At 38.9% G+C, this 23,582-nt stretch overlaps 1 protein-coding gene across 1 annotated transcript in view; it reads right to left on the bottom strand.

The window, feature by feature from the left end:
* LOC121317842 (voltage-dependent calcium channel subunit alpha-2/delta-4-like) overlaps window positions 1–23,582 on the bottom strand; it is a 183,773-nt gene that overhangs the window by 101,829 nt on the left and 58,362 nt on the right. Inside the window, exons 16-27 of the mRNA XM_041253943.1 lie at window positions 22,543–22,560; window positions 21,961–22,038; window positions 17,173–17,253; window positions 16,573–16,647; window positions 15,696–15,782; window positions 14,204–14,275; window positions 12,985–13,046; window positions 8,978–9,045; window positions 6,863–6,908; window positions 3,765–3,862; window positions 2,953–3,046; window positions 2,662–2,754 (exon numbers count right to left, since the gene is read on the bottom strand). Coding sequence (XP_041109877.1) covers window positions 2,662–2,754; window positions 2,953–3,046; window positions 3,765–3,862; window positions 6,863–6,908; window positions 8,978–9,045; window positions 12,985–13,046; window positions 14,204–14,275; window positions 15,696–15,782; window positions 16,573–16,647; window positions 17,173–17,253; window positions 21,961–22,038; window positions 22,543–22,560 — 872 coding nt within the window. The remainder of the gene's footprint in view (window positions 1–2,661; window positions 2,755–2,952; window positions 3,047–3,764; window positions 3,863–6,862; window positions 6,909–8,977; window positions 9,046–12,984; window positions 13,047–14,203; window positions 14,276–15,695; window positions 15,783–16,572; window positions 16,648–17,172; window positions 17,254–21,960; window positions 22,039–22,542; window positions 22,561–23,582) is intronic.

Raw genomic sequence — 23,582 nt, 5'->3', positions numbered from 1 at the left:
GTAATCAGTGCATATACTAAGCTGGGGAAAGGAAAAGCGTTCCACTGTTTTTTTGGGCTGAGTTTGGGTCTAATAACAAGAATTTTACATCGGGTCAGGTCGGGTTGGGTAAATAATTGTCGGTTCGTGGTCGGGGAGGGTTGATGCATTTGGACCTGTGAAGACCTCTAACTTGCACATAGAGGAAGAAAGAAATACTTTAATTTAACAATGCCATAATCCACTTACTGATAACACACTGACCCGACCCGAACTATAATATACAGTACAAACTATACCCGACCCGACCTGAACCTGACATTTATTGTCGGGTCCCGTCGGGCTCAGGTTGGGTTAGCAATTCTCTCCCCTGTAGTCTGTATCCAGATCACACTCCCTCCTACAACAATGCTGGTTTCTGGTCCCACAATATGCCGCTGATCAGAGTACCAGTGTTGCAGGAGGAGGCATGAACTGGATACACTGTAATGTTTAGGAAAAAAATCTCTTTTACCTGAGGAAAAGTTGAAAAAAAATTATTCCCTGCCTGTAATGTGTGAATAAAAAAATATCCAAACATGTTGAAAAAGATATTGCTGCAATATGGACAACACTGCAGGGGGTTCTGTAACACTAAATATGCAAATAGTACACATGAAGCAATCTAATTATAGTGCTGGATTGACACTGTCACCAGCCAATCACAAAACACGCACGAGTCTCAGTTTGTTCATCAAATACAGGTTCATGTTGTGATCAAGGAGAGAAAAACATACCAGTGGCCAACGAGTAAAATCCAAGGAGTTTAAATAGCACTCAAGTAGGATATAATCCGCTAATACTACAAATGCACTGCTTAATTAAACTAATTATGTCCTAAGCAGCAGTGGTACAGTGCTTAGAAGTACAATTGCATTGGTTTGGAAGTACCTTTTGGAAAGAGAATGCTATCTATACCCATATACTCATAGGCACCTAACCGATGGGGGAGAAGGGGCACGTGCCCCCCCCCCCCCCCCCCCCCCCCACACACACACTTTGAAAATGGGGGGGTCAAACTATATATTTTGCCCCTCCACCTTTTTTGTTCATTATTTATGAATTACATCTTGTTGTGTTTGGCATTGGTTTGCTTTAAAGTCTTTAAAATAAAGTATAAAAAAGTGTTCAGAGGATGGGCCACATTTATAAACAATAACAATACACTCTCCCTACACGAACATATTGGTTTGACCCAAAGTTTGCACCGTGGCTAATGCTAGCTAAGACTAACAGTAAGAAAAAACGTTGTTAAGTGAATGTAAGCTTGGCAGGAGGTCTGGAGAGGAAACTGCACAAAATATTAATACTTAAATATATATTTTATTTATTACTTGCAGAAATATCTGGAGGAAGAGAGTACAAGACCGTTAGCAAAAATTAAATAATGTTGGGTTTTAGAACAAAAAAATGAGGGTAATGTTGACACAGAGCCATGAACAAGTTCCAGTTCAGTTCCCACCAAAATCTTACATTTTTTAACTTACTGATTAAGCAGTAATGAATATGTCAAAAACGCTGGCTACAATTGGTTTTTCATTAAAAACGTGTAACTTAGTTGTTCTGATATTAATGTTCAGCTTTCAAATCAAAATGTGTGTACTTACTAATCATTTAAACTCACATTCATTTAATAATAAGCATTTAGGTCTGTTATGTCCCTGGCTTGAATGAATAAAAGATGTTGGGTCTTGGGTGGATTGCTAGCCCTATGAAATAACATTCTGCTGTTTCCTCCGGTCTGCCCTTTTAAGACGTGAAGAGCGTGTGGAAGCTCTGGTCCAGGACCAAAAACGGCTGGGAGAAAGAAAACCCCGGGAAAGAAATCAGCAAGAAAAGAAAACAAAAAGTAGAGGTAGCGGGGAAACCTTGGGCAGACCCCATAAGTATTTTTACAGCAGGCTGAGGGAGCGGCGAGTGTAGGACAGAGACCCAGGCAGTGCAGATAGCAACGGCGACACCTTTTATTTGTAGTTTGATTATTGTGTTTTATTTTCCTTTTCCCCTTCTCCTTTTATTTTTGATTATTCTTTTGAGCACCTGTGAGTGCGCCCGCATTTTAACTTTGTACCACCTCTAGTATTTCTGTGGTACTGTCTACCACCGTTGGTAGGCAGACCACAGTCAACAGCGCCCTCTATGGGCTAAAAAGTGGAAGCACCCACCTTCAATAAAACTGGGAACCTGTGTGGTTTCAAGTTCATCTTTCTGTCCCCCCTGTGTCAGTGAATTACCCACCACCCTTCCACAAGCTATCAATAAGCAAGCCATATTCTAACATGCAGTACATGTTACTATTCCCTTTAATAAGCTGCATGTTATAATTATAGGTTCTGTACAGCATTGTACAGAGATGCCACTGGAACTGGTTCTGCCATTTGGTGCTACTTGTGCTTGTACTTAATAAATGCTCAGTTAGCAGATATTCTGTATTTTATGTTGAAACACTTGTCCAATTTTGTGGGTTTACTATGACAAAAATAGTACCTTGAAAAAGACTGAACAGTGAAAATGAGGTTTACCAGAGCTTCTTAGTAAAACAAAAAAATCTTCTTTAACTTTGCCCCCCCCCCCCATTAAACAAAGTTAGGCGCCCCTGTATACACTCACACACACACAACCTTTCCAGTTTTCAGGACTTACTTATTCACACGCTTCTCAGAGCCGACAAACAGGCTGAACCGGAGCAGCCCGGCTCGAGTGCCCAGGAAAGCCAGCTCAACACCGTCCCCTGAGCTTCAGTGGAGAGTAAAGGGGAGCAGGTAAAAGAGCAGAACATCTCATTCAAAATACACAAGGATATATTAGAGACACATACAAGTTTCAAATATCTTTCAAATAGAAATTGCACTGGAACTACACGTCTATGTTATGTCCCATAAAAGAGGGTTATCTTTAAATTAAATTGCCCCGGACAAAACAACTATGACTTACTTGGAAGAATTGAGAACCAAAGCTGTCCAATAGGCTTCCAGAGGGGCGGTAACCACAGCATCAAACAGCACTTCCTGTACCAGTTCGTCGTCACCTAGGTAACGGAAAATAGCCATGAGTGCTCATTTCAAATGCTGCTCTTTCCAGCTTTAGATGCTGCTAGACTGCAAATAACACAAGTGATAGCTTTTCAGAGCAAACAAATACACCTGTAGTTGGACAGGGGGTATGTATGATCGTCAGGTCGGATTAGGAAGGTGAATAGCCAAGTACCATATGAAGACATTGTAGAAAGACTTCTAGTTGAAATGTTTGTCATACAGTAGTATTACTATGCATACTGTACTGTACCGCCCTGCCATGGAGTGTTATAGTTTTGATACGAATCTGTCACTCCCCCCTCATTACTCCATTTGTCTTACTGTGTTTATTGCTGGTAGTTATTCCCGCAGCATAATCACAAAGGACAAAATGAATAACCTAAGAGTCTTTCTCTGTCTGTCACTAGACTAGTACTTAAGTATTCAAGTACTCTGAATTTCCAGTGCTTGAGTACTTGAACAATGTTTTAATTAGAAATTCCCACCCCTTTGTAAATACCATACTATCATCTCAGTCACATCCTCAGTTCTGTTTCCCTCCCTACCTGCTTCTCATAGAGAGTCTTGTACTTAGAGGGAGGCTGGCTTCCCTGTGCCTGTGAAGCATGGACTGATCTCTGAGTGTTAAACTAGACACTCACATTCCAGATCTCTGTGTGTTAAACTAGACACTCACATTCCAGATCTCTGTGTGTTAAACTAGACACTCACATTCCAGATCCGGCTCCTCTCCTGTGAGGTAGCGGATGACAGCCTGAAGCTGGGAGAGTTTGCGATGGTGCGGGTCTATATCCGTCACACAGTAAATCCTGCCACAACAAAGACACTGGTTATAAATAATGTCTTGGGACAGTGGTTCTCAAACTTTTTTTGTTCGCAGACCAACTGGATTCGTTTTTATATCTCGGCAGACCACCCAATAAACAAAATAGCTGACTGGAAAATAAGCACATAAAAAAAATCACGAAGAATAATCGTCGACTTACTTTTCTTTGTTTTAATGAGATGGGTGGGCATGTTTCTGTGAGCAAAGTTATTTTAAAATTAGAGTTTTAAATAATGGTTCTAGTTTACTTTTCATAACACAAATTTACAGAGAGGGGAAAAAAAAACAGACTGTTTTATTTTTAAAATGATAATTACAGCAGAAATGTATTTATGTGAATTAGTTACAATACACCCATGAGGTACCAGCACAGTTGGAGCTACGAATCTCCAGATATAATCTTTATTTATAAAATAGCATGCTTTGATGCTGCACGTTGATTGGCTGTTGAGGATTTTTTTTTCATCCTGCAGTAAAATAGTACAATGCACGGCAGAAATTATTTTTGCCGAAGCACAGCTCAAATAATAAATTATCAATGCACAACATATTAAACCTGCAATTAAAATTACAGTTGTGAGAGGTCTTTTAAAGTTTTAAAGAATGAATGACATTCTGTGGGCTTCTGAGTGGCGCATCCAGTAAAGGCACTCAGCACAAATGTGCCCTATAGCCTGGAGAGTGCAAGTTCAAATCAAGTCACTGCCAACCATGACTGGGTTTTCCTAGGGGGTGGCACACAACAGCACCACCCAGGGGAGGAAGGGCAAGTTCAGCCAGGGTGTCCTAGATGCACTGTGGTCTGGCCAGGCACCTGTGGGCTTGCCTGTAAGCTGCCCAGAGCTGCATTGTCCTCCGATGCTGTAGCTCTGGGTGGCTGCATGGTGAGTCTGTAGTGCGTAAAGATGTGGGCGGTTTTGGAGGACAGTGTGTGTTCATCAATTGGACACGACTAAACTGGAGAGAAAATAATAATTGGTAATGACTGAAAAAAGAGTGACATTTTATTCAACACATCTGATCTTTTCAGAGGCATGACAATAGAATGGCTAGTATTACAAGAAGCAAACATAAAAAGAAAGACACACAAAGAATTCACATGTCAACAACTTAATGAAAACAAAAATGCTGGGCAAATGCTGTTTTTATTGATTTGATGAAACATAAATAAATGGTAATGGACTTGAAGGGAGCCGGCATACCACAGATTGAGAAATCTTTGAATAATTAACATAACAAATAACCACACCCACCCTCCACACTCATCCTATATTGCACTTCTAGTAAATACAAAACAGGCATATTCCTTTTTTTTTTTTTTTTTACTCTTTTGCAATGTTGGATTCAAGGCCAGGACCTACAAGGCCATGACCAAAGCCTTGAGGTTGAGTCTAAGAAAAAGGCCCCAAAAAACAAAGAACCTCCCCCAGGGAATTACTGTGTGTAGTGGGAATGGAAACTCTGGTGTACAGTAATGGTAGTAAACATGAAGTGAAGCCTACAGAGCATCATACCTGTGAACAGAGCTTTCAAAATAAGGGAGCTTTGTAAACTGAAATCTTAGTGCCTGAAAGGAAGTGAATACCTACATAAGACAAAGGCATACAGCTATTCCACTTTATTACTTGGTAGAATGATAGACTGTGATACAGTCATAATTGTTTTGAAAAAGGAAAAATATCAAACAGAAAAATAATCACGACATGCTTCACAATAACATTCTCTCTTGGCCCCTGTGGTTCTTATTGTACTGCTGTAGGTGACTGATTTGACAGCAGCCAATACTTTGTAAACAGGTCAATAAGTCCATCATACATTTGAATTTCTAAAGCAATTGATGCTGAAATTGTAATAGAATCGCCTTTTACAATTTGTGTGACTTTTAGACTTTCCTGCAGAATACTTTGCAATTTGTCTGGGAACATGTCTACTACAGATTTGCTGAACTAGTCACAACATGTAAAGGTCTCTGCATATGTAACTTTCTTAATCTCCATTTTTCCTTTGGCAATGCTCAGAATAACTTGACGTTATTCTGAGCATTATTGACTTTTTGGTGTTTTTGTGATCTCTTGTGCTTCCACAAACATCATTCTTGCTCCCATGACCCACCTGTTAAAATCAGTCTTGCAAGACCTGCATAGTTTACAGAAAGTACGTCTTATCAAACGTTGCTTAGGATTATGTGAGAATATGTTGTTGTCCAAGAAGCTTGAAATTTGCATTCATATTTTATTTATTTTTACCATGAGGGCTTATCGCACATCACAGGTGTCCCCCTGGGTCCTAAACCCTGCTAGTTACAGACTAGGATTTCTGTAACCACACCAGACTTGACTTTCGCTGGAAGTAAAGGTTTGCTGACAAAGGGGTTTAACAGTAGATTTTGGAGCAAAATACGAGAGAAAATTGGTCCAGAAAACAGTAGACCCAGGAAATAAGGAAGAGTTGACAGATCTGGGGTGTGTGTAGTGGCTGAAGCAGAAGTATACAATACCTTGTGGCTGATTAAACTGTACAAAATGATTAGCTTGTTATAAACAGCAAATACAGATCTTGATTTCTCATACGTAATTTATTAAATATAAAGCTCCTACCATTAATGTTTTCTAAAAAAACGGAAGGTTGGAAAATGGTCAGGCTTTATTGTACCAATAATATATACCAATATATGTATGAATACCAATAATTAAATGATCCCAGAACAGATTCAATATAAATCTATTGATTTGCTCTAAGCTACGGTGGATTTAAACATCACTTGTGTTTGTGTCTAAGTAATTTAAAAAGGGTCCAAGGTACAAAAAAACAAACTTTCACCAGTACGTCAGTCTTTTTAATTTATTTCTGGTCAGTACAAATATGAAGGTTCATGTTTGAATGATTTAAGTGATGTTGGATTTTAAGTGACTAATTATCCAGTTTGAGTTAAACTTAGTTACTTGATTTTCAGCACAGAGTGGAGAACGTTATCCTTACTTACCACTCGTCAGGTAAAGTCAGATCTGGTTGCTGCAAGTCATGCAGGCCTAAAGGAAATGAAAAAATAAACACAAGCCTAGAGTTTATAGGCTTAATAGAATTCTGTATTACAGTTATATTATATTTCAACTGGTGAGAACACCATTGAGGCTGTATATCTGCAATGCATCACCTTCCTCTGTTTGGACTTGCTTTCAAATACAGTTAATTTTACTTAGACCCTTTGGTGGAGCATTTAACATAAAGAGCTTCAAAGAAAACCTGTGACAGGGTAGAGTCCTGGCCCAGGCTGGCTACCAACAGGAACTAGACCCAGATAGAGAAAGCTGCAGTTTAAGCGCTGGTGCGCACATTTATTTAACAAAATTATACAAAACACAGGAACAAAATAAACACGGCACGAGGGCCAAAATAAAAGGTATGAAAGGCTGGGCAATAGCCTTCACTACCACTTTGCTAAACAATTCACCCCTCACCCCTCACCCCTCACCCCTCACCCCTCACCCCTCACCCCTCACCCCTCACCCCTCACCCAGCGCACAAAGGATTTTGCTTCCTTTTATACATATGGTCACTCCCCAATCAGCATCAATTACCTAATTTGGGAATGGCCACACCTGTGATTGCTGGCAAGGACAGATTTAACCCCATCCCTGCCAACCTTACATTCCCACACCACACTATTTACAGCAGCAGGGCCTTTGCCCTGCCACAAACCCATTAATAGCTACAGTATTATAGCTAAAAATTTAGAGTAAAAAATAAAATGTGATTGTTAAAGCATACAAAGTTCATCCTTTTTAGCAGTTTTAGCATTAACATCCACAAAACTATACCAATAGCAATCAAAACTGAACTGCATACATAGTTCTGTCCCCCTGCTGGACACCCAAAAATGAATTTCAATTACCACGGCTTCAACCTTCCCTGAATCATTTAACCACGAAGAGGGTTTATTTCTGGGCTTCTTCTCGTTAGAATAATAACTTATAATTTTAACTTTTTCTTGTTTGTTGGTCTCTTCAAGTGCTTGCAAAGCTGAAATGTGAACTAACCTGTATAAACATACTTCAGAAATATGTTTATACCTGTCCCATGGTTGTCTATCAGCATATTGGAGTGATTTCGCAGATGTAACCAGCGACCATGAACCAGCGACCATGCACACTGCAAGCAAGTGTCTTAACAACAATGCAAAACCTGCATTCGTGGTTTTAGAGCTTTTAACCTCATCTCATCTCACCAACAGGGGACAGAATCTGTAACAACAGTGCATCCCACTACACTGCCCGTTACACAGACGTGACTCTTTGTCTGCGGGTCTGATGCACATTAAACACATTTTGTGATCACAGGTAGCCACAGAACATTCACAAGCATATTATCACATTGATTCTTTTTAGTGGGTGTTTGACCCACATGTCTGTAGCAGTGATGCAAGGCTGTAGGGCCCTCCTCCTCCATTGTGACTCTGTTCAATCACGTCACTCACGCACCTCCCATGCTAAGCTCCTTTATTCTATAAACAAGACTCTGTTCCTTGGCACTGAACTGGTATTGAATAAACCTAAATCCAAAATCAGAACACAGTCCTACTAGTAAAACACAATGGATGTTGTTGTTGTGTGACTGGGATATGGTCACATGTGGTGCAAGAGGGGTATTGCCCCCTACTAGGGGTGCACAGGAACTCCTTACTCATACTCTCAACTTTCTTTAACAAATATTTATCGGCAGGTATTTAATAAATCCATTCATGAACGTGTTGATTTCAAACATTGTGCTCGCCCCTACCCCCCTAGTCTCCCAGGGGGGTAGACACATTGGGCTGGAGTCTATTCTAAAGCCAATACAACAGCACAGTGGGGGTACATTCTACCATCATTGTAGCTGCCCTAACACTGGCATTGTTCCTAAACACACGTCATTGTAGCTGCCCCAACACTGGCATTGTTCCTAAACACACGTCATTGTAGCTGCCCTAACACTGGCATTGTTCATAAACACAAGTCATTGTGCTGCCAATGTAGAGCAACATCTGGAGATCATTTAGACCACTGTCAAAAACAAAGCAAAGCAATGCATTTATACACCCACTCAAAGAAGCTCCACTTACCTTCTTCCACAGAGATGTTCCCAATGAAGATGTATTCCCCGTGCCCTCTGGTGAGAACGACACCCAGGCTGCAGAGAGTGGCAAAGGAGAGTCTCAGGGTAGTGCTATGAATCTGAAATGCCTCACCAAAGACATATATAAATCGCACATTCTCAATCTGTTGCAGTTTTTCAATCTTGTTTAAAAGCACATTTTCTTTATTCAATTAACTATTAGGAAACCATACTTGAGTGCAATAATTGTTGAGCCAATTTGATTTTGATGAACACATTTTGGATCAATATTTTTAAACCATTTACTCCTGTCTTTAATTAACTCCTATTTTTTGAAAGTTGAAAACTAAACAGTAATCTACAAAACTGAGAAAAAAGAACAACTGGAGAGCACTTAAGAGACCTTCAATAACATGAATGAGATGACTGATGCTAGTTTTCTTAAGTCAGTCATTTCAAATCAAGAGTTAATTAAAGGCTGGAGTAAATTCCCTATGAAATATAAATTGCTCAGCATTATTGCTTGAATTTACATTGTCCTAAAAGGCTTCTCTCCAGCTAAAAGTTGGTTGAATTGGGCTCTAAGAAGATCCCATGTCAGAGCTTTGACACATGAGGCAGAGCAGAGGCAGGGTTGCCCCTGTGAATAATGTGTTTTGTTCTGGGGTTTGTGAGAGGGATGGCTGTAGTGGTGACGTCAGGCCAGACTGCAAGAACAAGACACAGGCAGTACTGCAGGTGCAAAGGCGCTGTGGTGGTGTTTATTTTTAAATCGCAAAAATAATTTAAATTATTCAAACAAAAACACTTGCTTACAGAGCAAAATAAAGGCTTTAAACAAAACAAATCTCGAACACGTCACCAAACATACAGGTCAGGCTGGGCAGATCGCTTTCACTGATCCTATGTTTATTTTTATTTTTTATTCATACACTCCTCTCTTGCTCTCGTTCACTCCTCCAAACACCCACCCTGAGTGTAGAGAACTGCAAGCTTTTATTTACCATGGCCAAGGGGTCAACTAGCTATCAATTATCTCATTACCCCTTGGCCACAATCTGCACAAGTTTAATAATTAATAACTGTCAGAGGACAAGCTGCCAACCTCATCTCTGCCAGAACACATTTAAACAAAACAAAATGCACAGTTTTCACTGTCATATATATATATATATATAATACAAAAAAAAAAAAAATAAATAAATAAATAAATAAATACATAAAAATAATAAATAAAACAGCACCTCGCTCAACCTCCCATACAAAACAAACAACTATACATAGGGGCAGAGGGGTACCCCGTTCTACATTAAATACATTTGTTTGAAATAATACCAAAATAATCAAAACAAAACAATACTTTAAGCAGGGTTTTGCCCTGCCCGCTTTTTTTGTACACGGCTACTCACCCTCTCTCATGGTTATAAATACAATATAGTTTTGTGTGGTTTAAAAATTTAATTTGTTTAATTTTGTAAAAAAAAAAAAAAAAAAAAAAAAAAAAATTTAAAAGTGTGTGAAGATATGGCAGAGCTGGGAGTTTAAACTTCACTTCCTGCCTGATTGAAATGTAATGTGCAGCAGGTGGCCAGGTGTTAATTGCTAATTAATAATCAATCACATGCCTTTAAAAAGGCACTGGAAAGCCAGTTGTTGGTTTTTCTTTTTGTTTGTTTTGCTTTCTTTTACAAGGCTGGAGGTGAAAAACCCTCAAAGCTGTATGGGTAACCAGGGTGAGCTTTGGGCTATCACTGTGTGTAGACTGGGATGTCTACAACTTTATGGTAGGGACTCATTTAGGGGATTTTACCAAAGAGTTTATTTAGTTTGTGTAGGGAGAAGGTTCCTGAAGCGGGACCTCCCTTTCAGTGGGAGCAGCGCTTGGCCTGAGCTCAGCACCCTTTTCTTTTATGAGCTGTTTACCTGCTGTGTTTTGTTTACATTTTTTTGTATGTACTTCCGCACTAGGACTGCCATTGTTGGTACCCTAGTGGTGGCCATCTACAACTGCAACTGCCTGTTTGATTACTAAGACCTGGACGCCTGTGCGGTGTTTCAACGTCAACACTCTGTGTCTCTCGTTCTCTCAGCGGATACCCACACAGTAACAGAACACCACTGTTTCACACAGTTTCCATGATTCCCACAGCTTATTATGGCTAAAGAGTGACTTGCTATGGGCTAAACATATCTGAATGCACATATTCTTCTTGTTTAGATGCAGTAGTTTCTTACATTCACTACAGTGCTGCAGGGTTACACTCTGTTGCATGAGCTATACTAGAGATAAGACATGTTTGAGAGCTCTGTTCAGGTCACAGATGTTTAAAGCTTTGAAAACTTTAAAAAGTCACCATGATGTGATGACTGAAGCAGAACATGGCATACACAGTGAATCAAGAATCTTAACAAGAAAGCATTAGTCAGATAGCTTTGAAATCCCATACCCTCTCCAATTTGCACTTTAATATGGCTTATTATAACGGTTCAAAGGGCCATACCCAGTGTTTACATTTCCCCTTGGAATCAGCTTTACTTTGCCATTCTGTGACAGATTGTCATTGAGGCAGCAGCTTTTATAGGGTTTGAGCTTTAATTAGATATTTTGCTAATTATATATATTGATTATTGGTAAAACACCTTAAAAAGACCAAGTCTGGGATTATAGCTGCGCTATTCTTGTAATGGCATTAAAATAGTGTTACTGTGACGTGCTACTCCTGCCCCCATGTGTACTTTATGTTTTGTGTTAATTTGTATTTGTGCTATTATTATTTAAAGGTACTGTATTTGTTTGAACGTTGTTTTGTTAATTATTTTACAGCATGGATGGAGTTAAAATCCCCCATCCAGCTAAACAATGATCAATTTGGAGATGGTCATGTATACATAAAGATCAGATCAGCCGCTCATCAGGGTTAGTGTGTTAAGAGGTGGAGAACGAGAGCGACGGAGAGAAGAAATAACTTACAAAGTAACTAGCAATTGCTACTTGTGCTGGAAGGACCAGCACCATACTTGTTTGGTGTTGTTCACTATTTTGTTTGTCTGTTTATTTTGGCCACCGTGTTATTTTGTTTGTTTGTGTTTTGCGTTTAAACCTTTTAATTAATAAAACTTGCACACCAGCGCATTCAACACCAGAACTGTGTCTAGTCTTCTTCGTGGTCTGACGTCACCACTAAACCAATCCGAGACAGTTACACACAGGCTTTTTCCAATAGATAGGCCTATTGCAGACTGTAAACACCATCATTTAATTAATAAAATGTATTTTCATCTTTAGCCTCAAACTGCCACAATTATTTGAATAAATGATGTAAAACATATTTTTGAAATCATCTTTATTACAGTGCTATGTATTGAGTGTATTATCAACCTCAGTTGTGATTCAGACATCAATGCAGTAAACAGAAATCAACTTGATCGTCACTTTTTTATGCTAACAAGTGAATAAGCATTTTTTGTTGTTTCTGTCATTATCACCTACTGTTCTGTGTGTACGGTACTCTAATGGAAGCACGCGGTGAACCCAGAGTGCATTGATGTGCAAGTGCCTCACATATACAACCCACACACAACACAGTGAACACGATAGCGCCTTTGACCAAACTTGTATCGTATACTCCTACCCTCCTAAGGATGTTTCAGATTGCCTTTAGCTATAAGCCAATAATCCCTGGATTATCCCTGCAAATATTCTGTGCAATTATTACGTGGGCATGTGCATGCACTGGTTTTCTATGATAGACAACACTATTACATGCACAGTCGTACACTACAAGAAACTATAGTGGGTTTTTTTGACAGTACTGCAGTATATTGTACATTATGATTTACTGGTGTCTACAGACAGAGCAGTTAATGGATTGAGCCTTGGGTCCAACTTGGTCAGTTTGCACTGAATAATTTTTTTAGGTTAAAACTGAATAAAAAGTCATACTTTTTATATAGATTTTATTGTAAATAAAATAGTAATACACTAATTGATAAAAACAAATAGTAAATATTCACCTGAATGGGGTCTCCTTGATAACTGTATAGAAATAATCATTGGTCAGGAACAGTACTCTTCTCTACGGAAAAAAATAACAATACAAAATGAAATTGCTGCGTTGTCGGGTACCTCATTTTAGCAACTGCCAGTGATAAAAGATACAAGAAATGAATTTGACAGTTTCCTTAAAGAATGTATTCCTTGTAGACATAATTAAGAAATGATTACCTAAAATATGCCCTGCATGAAGTCCAAGGTCAGCTTGTTTGTTTCACGCTAAAGTATTGTTAAAGTTAAAATGGTTGCAGCTAGCAAAAGGGTCCCATGTCTCCTGCAGGTATTGTTCTTCCATATGTTATTTAAGTCTTACATGTCTGAAACGTCTTGAAAGACACACGTAATACAGTAAACTTTTTTGTTTACATTATATATGGTACTACACTTGGGTAGAGAAATCTCTGTTTGCAAGCCATGCTTTCAGTTAGTGTTGCACTTCCTGGAGGGTGAAATTGTCCCCACCTCATCGATGGCTTCTTTCCTAATAACCAACCAGCTGCTTTCTGTATTGACTGACACACTTTCAGCCAATAACAAATGATCCAGGAAGTGCAAACAGATGAATGCAAAGTGCAAACCCGAGAATAAGGCACAGAAAGCTTCCTTTAACCATCGTGTTTGAAAAGGAAACGTGCACGTGTGCCACAACAAGTGATTCTTTCAAAGACCTAGTCAGCTAATAGAAGTGCAATTATACAATAGTTTTATAATAGATTGATGAAATTATTTTGTTTGCTACAATTACTTTAATTCTAATCCGGTAAGTGACTTAGCGATTGATTTCATAGAATACATGAAAGATTACCAGTTTTGTCAGGGTGGTCCCTATCCAGCTGTAAAACAGTAGTTAACATGAAGACAAAATATTTGAGCATCTGTCAAAGACCAGGAGCCACAATTTTCTTCTATTCATATAATACCGCAAAATCAGTGAAGCGGATTTTGTTTGTACCCACTTTCACATTATGGTGAACACAGCCTGTTTACAAAGCAGTGAAAGTATTAGAAATTCAAGGAAATACTAATTTCCTCATAGCATTGCCATGTCTTCACATTTCAAAAAGTACAGACATTTTACATTGCAAAATGTATATAAATGTAAGCCAAACAGTTAGTTATAAAATAACATTATGCTTTATTTGGCTTTAACTTTTGTATTGACCCCTGAGGTAGACTTACGCCTTTCTCCACTGGCATCCTCACATCATTGGAGAAAGCCCCTGTCTCTCCATTCACCATCGCTGTCCTCAGCTGTAGGCCACAAGAGCAGATTGAATTCTCAATGGAAATTTTATATATATAACTGTGTGCACAACCAGGATAAGCAAACAAAGCAATGGGCTCCTAGCAATCACCACGTGTATACTGGAGTCCTAGTGTTCAGGAGTAGGGATTAATTCAGGGGATATTACACCGTGTAACAATTATTTTTATTTTTTTGTTTCCTGGGTAGTAAGTGTTATTTCCTAATTGCTTATGCCTCAAAAGTATAGAAAATGGCTATTATTCCCCACAAACTTTGCTTTTGTGACCAGGACAGTGATATTTCAAAATATCACTATTTCCAATGGGAAAACGGGCATGTTTTGTCTTTTCGTTCACATAAAGTCAGAAAAAAACAACATATGAATCCAAATTAACATGTATTTATACTAAAGAAATACAAAAATGACTACAGAAGATTTAGAAGTGAGTAGTTTTTCGAGATTTACGATTATACTGTATTTACAGTATAATCATAAATCTCGAAAAACTACTCGCTTCTAAAGCAGCGGATCCCACACCCGATCCCACTGCTTTACTGAGTTCCACTTGTTTAATATCCTAGCGTGTCTTCTGTATGAAACTTTATTGTTGTTGTTTCTGCTCAGGTAATTATTTCAATGGTCACATGTTCTTATAAACAAGTGTTTAAACATAACCCGATTCTTTTGATATTTTTTCCTCAAAATCAGATCTTTGCCAGGAGAAGGAATTTTCAATCAGAGTACCAGTATTGTTACAGGAGGGAGCATAATCTGGCTACACTGTGATGCACAAAAGAGACAGTCCTCTTGTTTCTTGTAAAAACTGTAGGTTGTTCTGTAGCATTTTAATGTGATTATAGTTGCGTCCTGTAGCTAACTGTTGCCCTCCACAAATGTTTATGGAAAGCTCTGAAAAATTTGACAAAACTGTGCCTCCCTCTCACAGTGTCTCTCTTGGTTACAGACAAGCAAGATAACATTATATTTTGGGTTTGTGGGTTAAAAAGAAATCAAAATATATATTTTTAATTGGTTTCTATTACATAAACATATAGAAAACACAGCAACAGAGCCCTGGATAGGTAATGAACAAATATACATAGAGGATACTGTGTGATCGTTCAGTTTACAGGTTATACCACAAGTGTATATTGAAAATAAATATCAATACAATTTGTACATTTTTGTATATTAAAACAATTATTCAGGCATTATTTTACCTGGAAGATCTTTTCATTGTCAACAGACTATGCTTCGATGCAGATTCATTTCGAACCCTGTTTATGGCCTCTTCACAGCAGTCTTATATATATATATATATATATATATATATATATATATATATATATATATATATATATATATATATAGGACAGGGTGTATTAAGGGTCTTGCAGAGGACAGCGCAGTTACAATATACTTACAACCTCATCAGTGTCCTCCCACTCCACCTCGGCCAGGTCCACACTGTTGTAGTTTGGCTTGGGCTTCAGTTTCTTCCCTTCTTTATACTAAAGACAGAAAGCTTGTCAGTGTCCAGTGCTGGGTCAGGTTTAAAGGCTAAATGGAGCATTTGTATTAATGATATTGCTTAATCGCCAATAGTAAATACATGAATGTTGGGCAGGGTCTGGTCTCTTGGTACCACTCTGTTAAACCTTATTATCATTTGTTTCAGAGTTTGCACCATGCGTATCGCTTGCATGACTAGAGTTACACCCCCTCTATAACACGCACCTTGTGCATAAAGTGCATCTCTTGCATGCAATCCTCACAAAAACACCAGCCAATTATTTAGAATACTAAAAACATGAAATTATATATAATACATCACCTTTTATGTTAGAAATTCTTCCTTAAGTAATAAAGATTGTGTTTTATACCCCGAAATAGTGTCATTGTTTTCACGCCAGTGTTTTAGCTGTAACTTCATTAAATGTTTCCTTTTTTTAAATCTTTTTAAACCATGCATTTGTTTGCTTTAATGCAATCAAAAGTTGATATCTTTGTAATACAGTTTCTGCTTACAGCTCTTGTTTTAAAATGTGCATTATGAACCAGGTTTGTGCCACCAAGTAAACAAGCAGGAGTTAAAAGTAAAACCCATAAGAAACTGTGGGGTTGTTTGGAGCAAACTACAGCTCATATTCAAATTCCTTACATTATAAACATATCCATTATAGTATTTTTAGAACTATCATATTCTTGTCATCAAGAAAATGTTCTTTCAGAAACAAACACGCAGACACAAAAATTAGAAACAGTGTATCTTCGAATAAATAACTCTTGGTAAATGATTACCACAGGTCGCAGATCAGGGTGCGAGAGAATGTAACCATTGTTTGTGTTCAGAAACGCATAGCCATGGACTCCAAGCTGAAAAACATTCAATAAATATATACAAATGAAATCCAATTATGCAGTATATTGTAAATAAAAAACAAAACATTTAAAAAAGAAAATCCAAATTGCACCAGGGTACTGAAAGCAATGTCGACATACCGAGCAGCTGCCAGCAAGGTGTACTGATCAGATATAGCAGCAGTATAAGTCAAGTCTTGTTCAAAATGGGATGCCAGTGACTTTGATAAATGCCTCACTATTGGAGCACTTCTTTTAGGCACGAGTGCTGCTTATGCAAAGATATTAGGCACTAGGGAAATCCCCTGGAGCCAGCATCACTGCCGTTGTTTGTGCTCATGCACCAGGGAAGCTGCAAATTGACTGATCTCTGGATCCAGCATTACACTTCAGCCATCAAAACCGAAAAGGCTGAAGGCTCATATATTACAATGAAGCTACATCTTGGAGTAGTGTGTTTATAAATTCCATATGTTGTTCCAAGTAAATGCTGTAGGGGGTTCCATAAACTTCCTGGCAAACAAATGCAGATGAACTCACCTTGTACCTGGGGGCCAGCTTTAGCAGCTCTCTGAGGGGCACGTCAGATCCCACCACCCCCAGCAGAATCCCCTCTGAACGCTGGAAACAAACAAGAAGACAGCTCAGGGCCAGGCTTGGTCTCTGCTAACACTTTACAGCAATGGCCTAATACCACAAGAATAACACCGGAATATCTACTGCACTTCATCTGAGTTCTGAACTCATTTTGAATTCACTACTGTTCATTCATGTGGAAATCATTTAAAATGAAATGCCCTCATACTCATCAACCTGGGGACTGTGAGAAGTATTCATTCATGCATCAATGCAGGTCTTATACACATGGTCAGCATTATTTGTTGCAAAGGAACATGGAATGAATACAGGCAATTCAATCCACGTGAATTAACAGGGCTGAACTCAAAATGAATTATTTCAGTGCAGAAGATATTCAGGTGTTATTCCTGTGGTATTCAGCTGGAATTCATTATGAATTTGCAGCCATTATTTTAAAGTGTTACCAAGTACCCGTTTTGTAAATTCAACTAGGAAGACTAGAGCCTAAGAAGCCTGGGTCTGGGTAGTACTTGGATGGGGAATCATCAGGTGCTGCAGTGTATGACTAAGTTTGTTTGTGATATAGACAAGTGTAACAGGGCCTTAACCATGGGCTTGTCTGTATTCATGGTTATAAAGCTTTTAACCTTGTCTCATCTCACTGACAGGGGACTGGATCCGTAACAGCAGTGTCCCACAACACTGCCCGTTACACAAGTATATTTGGTAAGCCAAGCCTGTTTGGTAAGAGTATACTGGATTGCTAGAGTAAATGTAAATCAGGTAACTGGGTCAACTGTGTACTAATACTAGTATGTGACAAAATATGCCATCTTTATGTCCAGCATTCTAAACTGTTGCTTGTATTTTCTTTTTTATTTGTGAGTTGACAAATGCAAGGCTGTTCAATTCTTGTTTTTGTATTTAAGTAAGTAATAAGTAAGCAATGGATGCTTTGTGTCTGATAGCCATGTCACATAATGCTTTTTTTACAACCATAGATACAGTGGCAGCTGGTGATCTTTGAGAGGGGTGGGACGTCGGAGAACCAACTCTTATTTTATCCCCCAACCATAATGCCGTATTTCACTTCTCCCAAATACACGTATATCATAAAAACATTGCATACTGCTTACACTCGATGGACTGTATTTAACTGTTCTTCAGTTATCCTCCCGTAGTTGCTACTGTGCATTACATTACTGAAACGAAAGCCTGTCATATAAATGACCACAGATACTTGGCTACTGATTTCTGTATATTCAAATAAATAGGCCTACAGAAGTAGTAGGCTATGTAAATAACTAGCATTTGATATAATTACAGTATGAATAACCATATCACCCTATGCTTAAGTATTACTTTTAGTGCAGAGGGAAAACAAATGCAGGGTACCAGATTTAATCAGACAATAGATGACGAATCTCTGAGATTCATTTTATTTTGCTTTCTTTTCTGCAGGAGCATAATGTAGTTATGACATTAAAACATGTTTCACCTATTTTAAAAGTTACTTGATTGTTTAGATTGATAGTTTGTACTGTAGTCATGACAGCTGTACATTTTCATAACTGTCACAGGCGCTGGGATCAGCGCCCCAGAGCTCATTGAAAACTCGCATTGCTTCTACACACGAAGAGCTCAGAAACCACCATTGCGCATGTGCTCCAGGGGCGAAAGGCTTCAGCAGCCCAGAACCAATTGGAAACGCAGGCATCTGATCTGTTCCGCCCACACCATTACTGTGTGCGGCAAGGGTGACAGAAATAATGCGTTGTAATGCAGGTAACAATTATCATTATGTTAATAATAGTAGCTACCGTTTAATTTAGATCATTATCATTACTTATGCATTTAAACTGCTGGGGCGGCGCCCTTTGTGCCTGTATACAAGAGCCACCACTGACCAGATATCAAAAGTCAAGAGCATTTTAAAACATGGTATGGATAATAGAAAGGTTCAGAACTTCATGTAAATTCAAAATTATTTTGAGAATCTTATTTAAAAAAAAAAAAAAAAAATCATCAAATGGTTTATTACAAACTACAGGATGTAATTTAATAGTTTGAAAATAATGACTGTACTTTTTCGACCGAGTTTACTATTCTTTTCCTCCTAACTTTTCCTAATCATTAATGACACAATTAATAATTATCACTGGCATTTTTTGAATGCTATGCTAGTTTTAAAACAGTAAATAATGTAACAGTAAGCAATGTTTTATTAGCCAACACTATGGTACTCTGTGCATATCAACCTTCCTCAGGTGTTTCTCAAAACCAAGACAGACACACATACAGCACACCACTTTAGTTCTACAACAATGGTTCCCCATTCTGACCCTGGCCCGTCCATTCCAAGCTAGATATTTTTCATAGCAGGTCTGAAATTAGCAAATTGATCAGACTAAGGGGTCAATTAACTAATTTAGGACTTGATTTGAATTAAGTCCTGGACTGGAACGGACCTCGAGGGCCAGAATTGGGAACCACTGTTCCAGGGGCGGCGCCACGCTTGGGCTTGAGGGGCCTGGGCCCACCCATTTTGCTCATGGGCCCACCCAGTTATGGAGCGATTGACAATTAAAAACATTTCATACCAAACCATACCAGAATGTAATCCGTTGCGGCAAGTCTAGCTCATCCTTGTGGTTCAAAAATATATATCTGTCCCACCTACCCCAGTACCGTTGTCATGAAAAAAAAAGATTGGTGAGACAGCTGAGATATGAGATCTTATGTCTTCGATACTATAGTATCGAAATTACAGCACGTCGGCAGCATACATACAGGAACTTTTCTTTCACTGCAAGGCACACAAGCTTGTGCAGCTGCTGTTTAGTTATTTTTTACATTTGCAATTAGCTATCTACACTGAACAAAAATATAAACGCAACATGCAACAATTTCAAAGATTTTACTGAGTTACAGTTCATATAAGGGAATCAGTCAATTGAAATAAATTCATTAGGCCCTAGGGAATACAAATATGCATCTGTTGGTCACAGATACTTTAAAAAAGGTAGGGGCTTGGATCAGAAAACCAGTCAGTGTCCGGTGTCACCACCATTTGAGTTGATCAGGCTGTTTATTTTGTGGCCTGTGGAATGTTGTCCCACTCCTCTTCAATGGCTGTGCGAAGTTGCTGGATATTGGCGGGAATTGGAACACGCTGTCGTACACGTCGATCCGGAGCGTCCCAAACATGCTCAATGGGTGACATGTCTGGTGAGTATACAGGCCATGGAAGAACTGGGACATTTTCAGCTTCCAGGAATTGTGTACAGGTCCTTGCGACAGGGGGCCGTGCATTATCATGCTGAAACATGAGGTGATGGCGGCGGATGAATGGCACGACAATGGGCCTCGGGATCTCGTCACAGTATCTCTGTGTATTCAAATTGCCATCGATAAAATGCAATTGTGTTTGTTGTCCGTAGCTTATGCCTGCCCATACCATAACCCCACTGCCACCAGTGGACACTCTGTTCACAACGTTGACATCAGCAAACCACTAGCCCACATGACGCCATACAAGCTGTCTGCCATCTGCCTGGTACAGTTGAAACCGGGATTCATCTGTGAAGAGTACACTTCTCCAGCGATGCCAGTGGACATTGAAGGTGAGCATTTGTCACTGAAGTCAGTTACGACGCCGAACTGCAGTCAGGTCAAGACCCTGGTGAGGACGACGAGCATGCAGATGAGCTTCCCTGAGACGGTTTCTGACAGTTTGTGCAGAAATTCTTCGGTTGTGCAAACCTACAGTTTCATCAGCTGTCCAAGTGGCTGGTCTCAGACGATCCCGCAGGTGAAGAAGCCGGATGTGGAGGTCCTGGGCTGGCGTGGTTACACGTGGTCTGCGGTTGTGAGGCCGGTTGGATGTACAGCCAAATTCTCTTGGGGGGGGGGGGGGGGGGACACTGCTTGAGCAAGGTACTCTACCTAGATTGCTCCAGTAAAAACCCAACTGTATAAATGGGTAATTGTATGTAAGAAATAATATGATATCTTATAACAGTTGTAAGTTGCCCTGGATAAGGGCATCTCCTAAGAAATATAATACAGAAGGTTTAGCCAACTTTGCAGTAAACCGTAACTATATCTGTGTCTTACACATTAGCTATGTCCCAACACATTTTGTAAAACGAATGTAAGTGCCTACATTTAATTTTATCAACTTGAATTCAGTTGACTGATGCAGCTGAGATGTATGTTATGCTCAACTCATGCCACTATTCCTGTTTTGTTTTTGTTCCCATATAACTGGCACTTTTCTAAAGCTCAAAGGGAAGTATTAACATTCACTTTTAGTCACAGTATGAGAGCTTTTAAAATTTAAGCTCACTTTGGGAAGTCGAATACATGTTTGAGAGCTTTTCTTTATGTGTGGTAGTGACTTGTAGTTCGCTAACATTACGGAATTTGTTCTGCTATGTCGGTTGGTGGTAAATCGGATTTCCAACTGTCAAAATATTTTGGTAGAGTGTGCGTTCTTGGAGAATATGTTGCTATTTCTGACAGTATAGTGTGTCCTCAGTACAAATATTAGTAATGACATCATTATGTTTACATCATTAAGTCATAAATGGCCCACCTGTGAAAATTTGTGGCCCAACCAGGAATGAAATTCTGCAGCCACTACGGCACTGTTCTAGAACCTCCAAATGATTCCGGTTCCCATCACAGTGATTTCCTGATTCAGTTCCCCTAAGGCCACTAGGAGCAGAGTTGAGTGCTACTACTCACGGTTTCGTTCTTCTTACTGAAGACTGGCATGGCCACTGTTGTCATGAGGAACAGACTCTGGGCTTGAGAGGCAAAGAGCTGAAGTACAGAGTGAGAAAGGGGACAGAGTTAGCACCAGAACCCACCTGAGCATCGCTGTAGTACGGTATTACCATTTAGACTGACTGGAGAATGATGTTCATTACTGATCTCAACTGTATGGGGATAGATTTCTGTAAAACATTCTTGAAATCAGTAGTCGGTCAAACAAATGAACTTTATAATAAGAGAGATTTATAGAAACCTGTGGACTTCATGTACTGTAAATCGATATATGTATTGACTCATTAAATTGTTTCCAATGCCTTTGTATCCAATGTTTCCAGTGTCATGAAATTTTCAATGGAAAGACCTTACAGCAGAAAAGCTGAGTTGTTACTTAGAATGCATTTGAAAAAGACATAGAGTATATCTGAACCTAACAAATATGTCAACATGTACAAGCTATTACTATAACTATGATTCACCCCCTTCTATGGACCAGGGAACACGAGTCACAAGACAGATGTGTTACAAACACAGAACACAGACAGCAATGGTTACCTCGTCGGACTTAGGCAGCTAGCATTGGTGTAAATGAATGATCGAGCATGGGATGAAAGCAAGTGGAGATGAGCAAAAAACAAAGACAAAGACAAAAATAGATGCATCAGTGATGAAAACAGAATCAGAGATTGGACAAGCAGTTACAAATCTGCCAAACAATGTCAAGGGGTGTTAGGAGTGTTTCATTTAATTTTGGAATTATGTCTCCCGTCACTATTTTTCAATTGCTGTCAAAAACAGAAAACCTATAAAAAAAAACTGCAGTGAACACTGGTAAAAGCAAAATACAGAAGTCTGTATTGCCACGGTTACTTATAAAGGCAGGGGTGAAATTCTGTCGGTACTCACAGGTGTGGTGTTATTTTGCGGTGCCCGTTAAAACTTTGCACACTCTGTACTGCGCTTGCCTGGGCATGCACAAATGATTTTAGCTCAGAAAACAAGGAAACACCCATCTGAATGGGATATGGTGCACTGAGTTTGGTCCTTAAAGTTATTTTTTATATCATGTGACTTTATCTGATGAGCAGCAAATTGGGTTTTCTAAAATTGTAAACATTTTGTGGGTGATCTACAGTTTGTTCGTAGTGATTTGTGCAGTCGTCATTCACAGCATTTCCGAATCAATGTACCCTTAATTAGAGCCTTGTATCGCTGGAGATCTAATTTTAAAAGGTGTCCGTATAACTTTTAAAATTATTATCATAAGAGATGTGTATTTTAAGTGCAATAGGCTTTAAAGGTATGGGGCTATACTAAGATCAGAATGATAACTAAGCAGTGTTTTTGTTTGTTTTTTGCCGATCGCTTACAGCACTGTGTTAGCTAGTTTACAAATATCTTGGATGGTATTAACAAAGGTGTTTATTTGTAGTGTTTATTTATTTTACTTATTGCAATGTGCTGAGTGCATTGAACCAAACGTTGTTTAAACAAGTCAAATCCAAGTGAAAAAACAAAACAAAAAGATCTGCTGAAAATATTTATTTATTTTAAATAATGGTAATTAGCTTTTATCTATTCATGGCATGCTGTTT

This window comes from Polyodon spathula, chromosome 7 (genome assembly GCF_017654505.1).
Source record: "Polyodon spathula isolate WHYD16114869_AA chromosome 7, ASM1765450v1, whole genome shotgun sequence".
Lineage (NCBI taxonomy): Eukaryota > Metazoa > Chordata > Actinopteri > Acipenseriformes > Polyodontidae > Polyodon > Polyodon spathula.
Note: the sequence above shows the minus strand (reverse complement) of the source record. Positions and strands in the feature narration are given on the sequence as shown.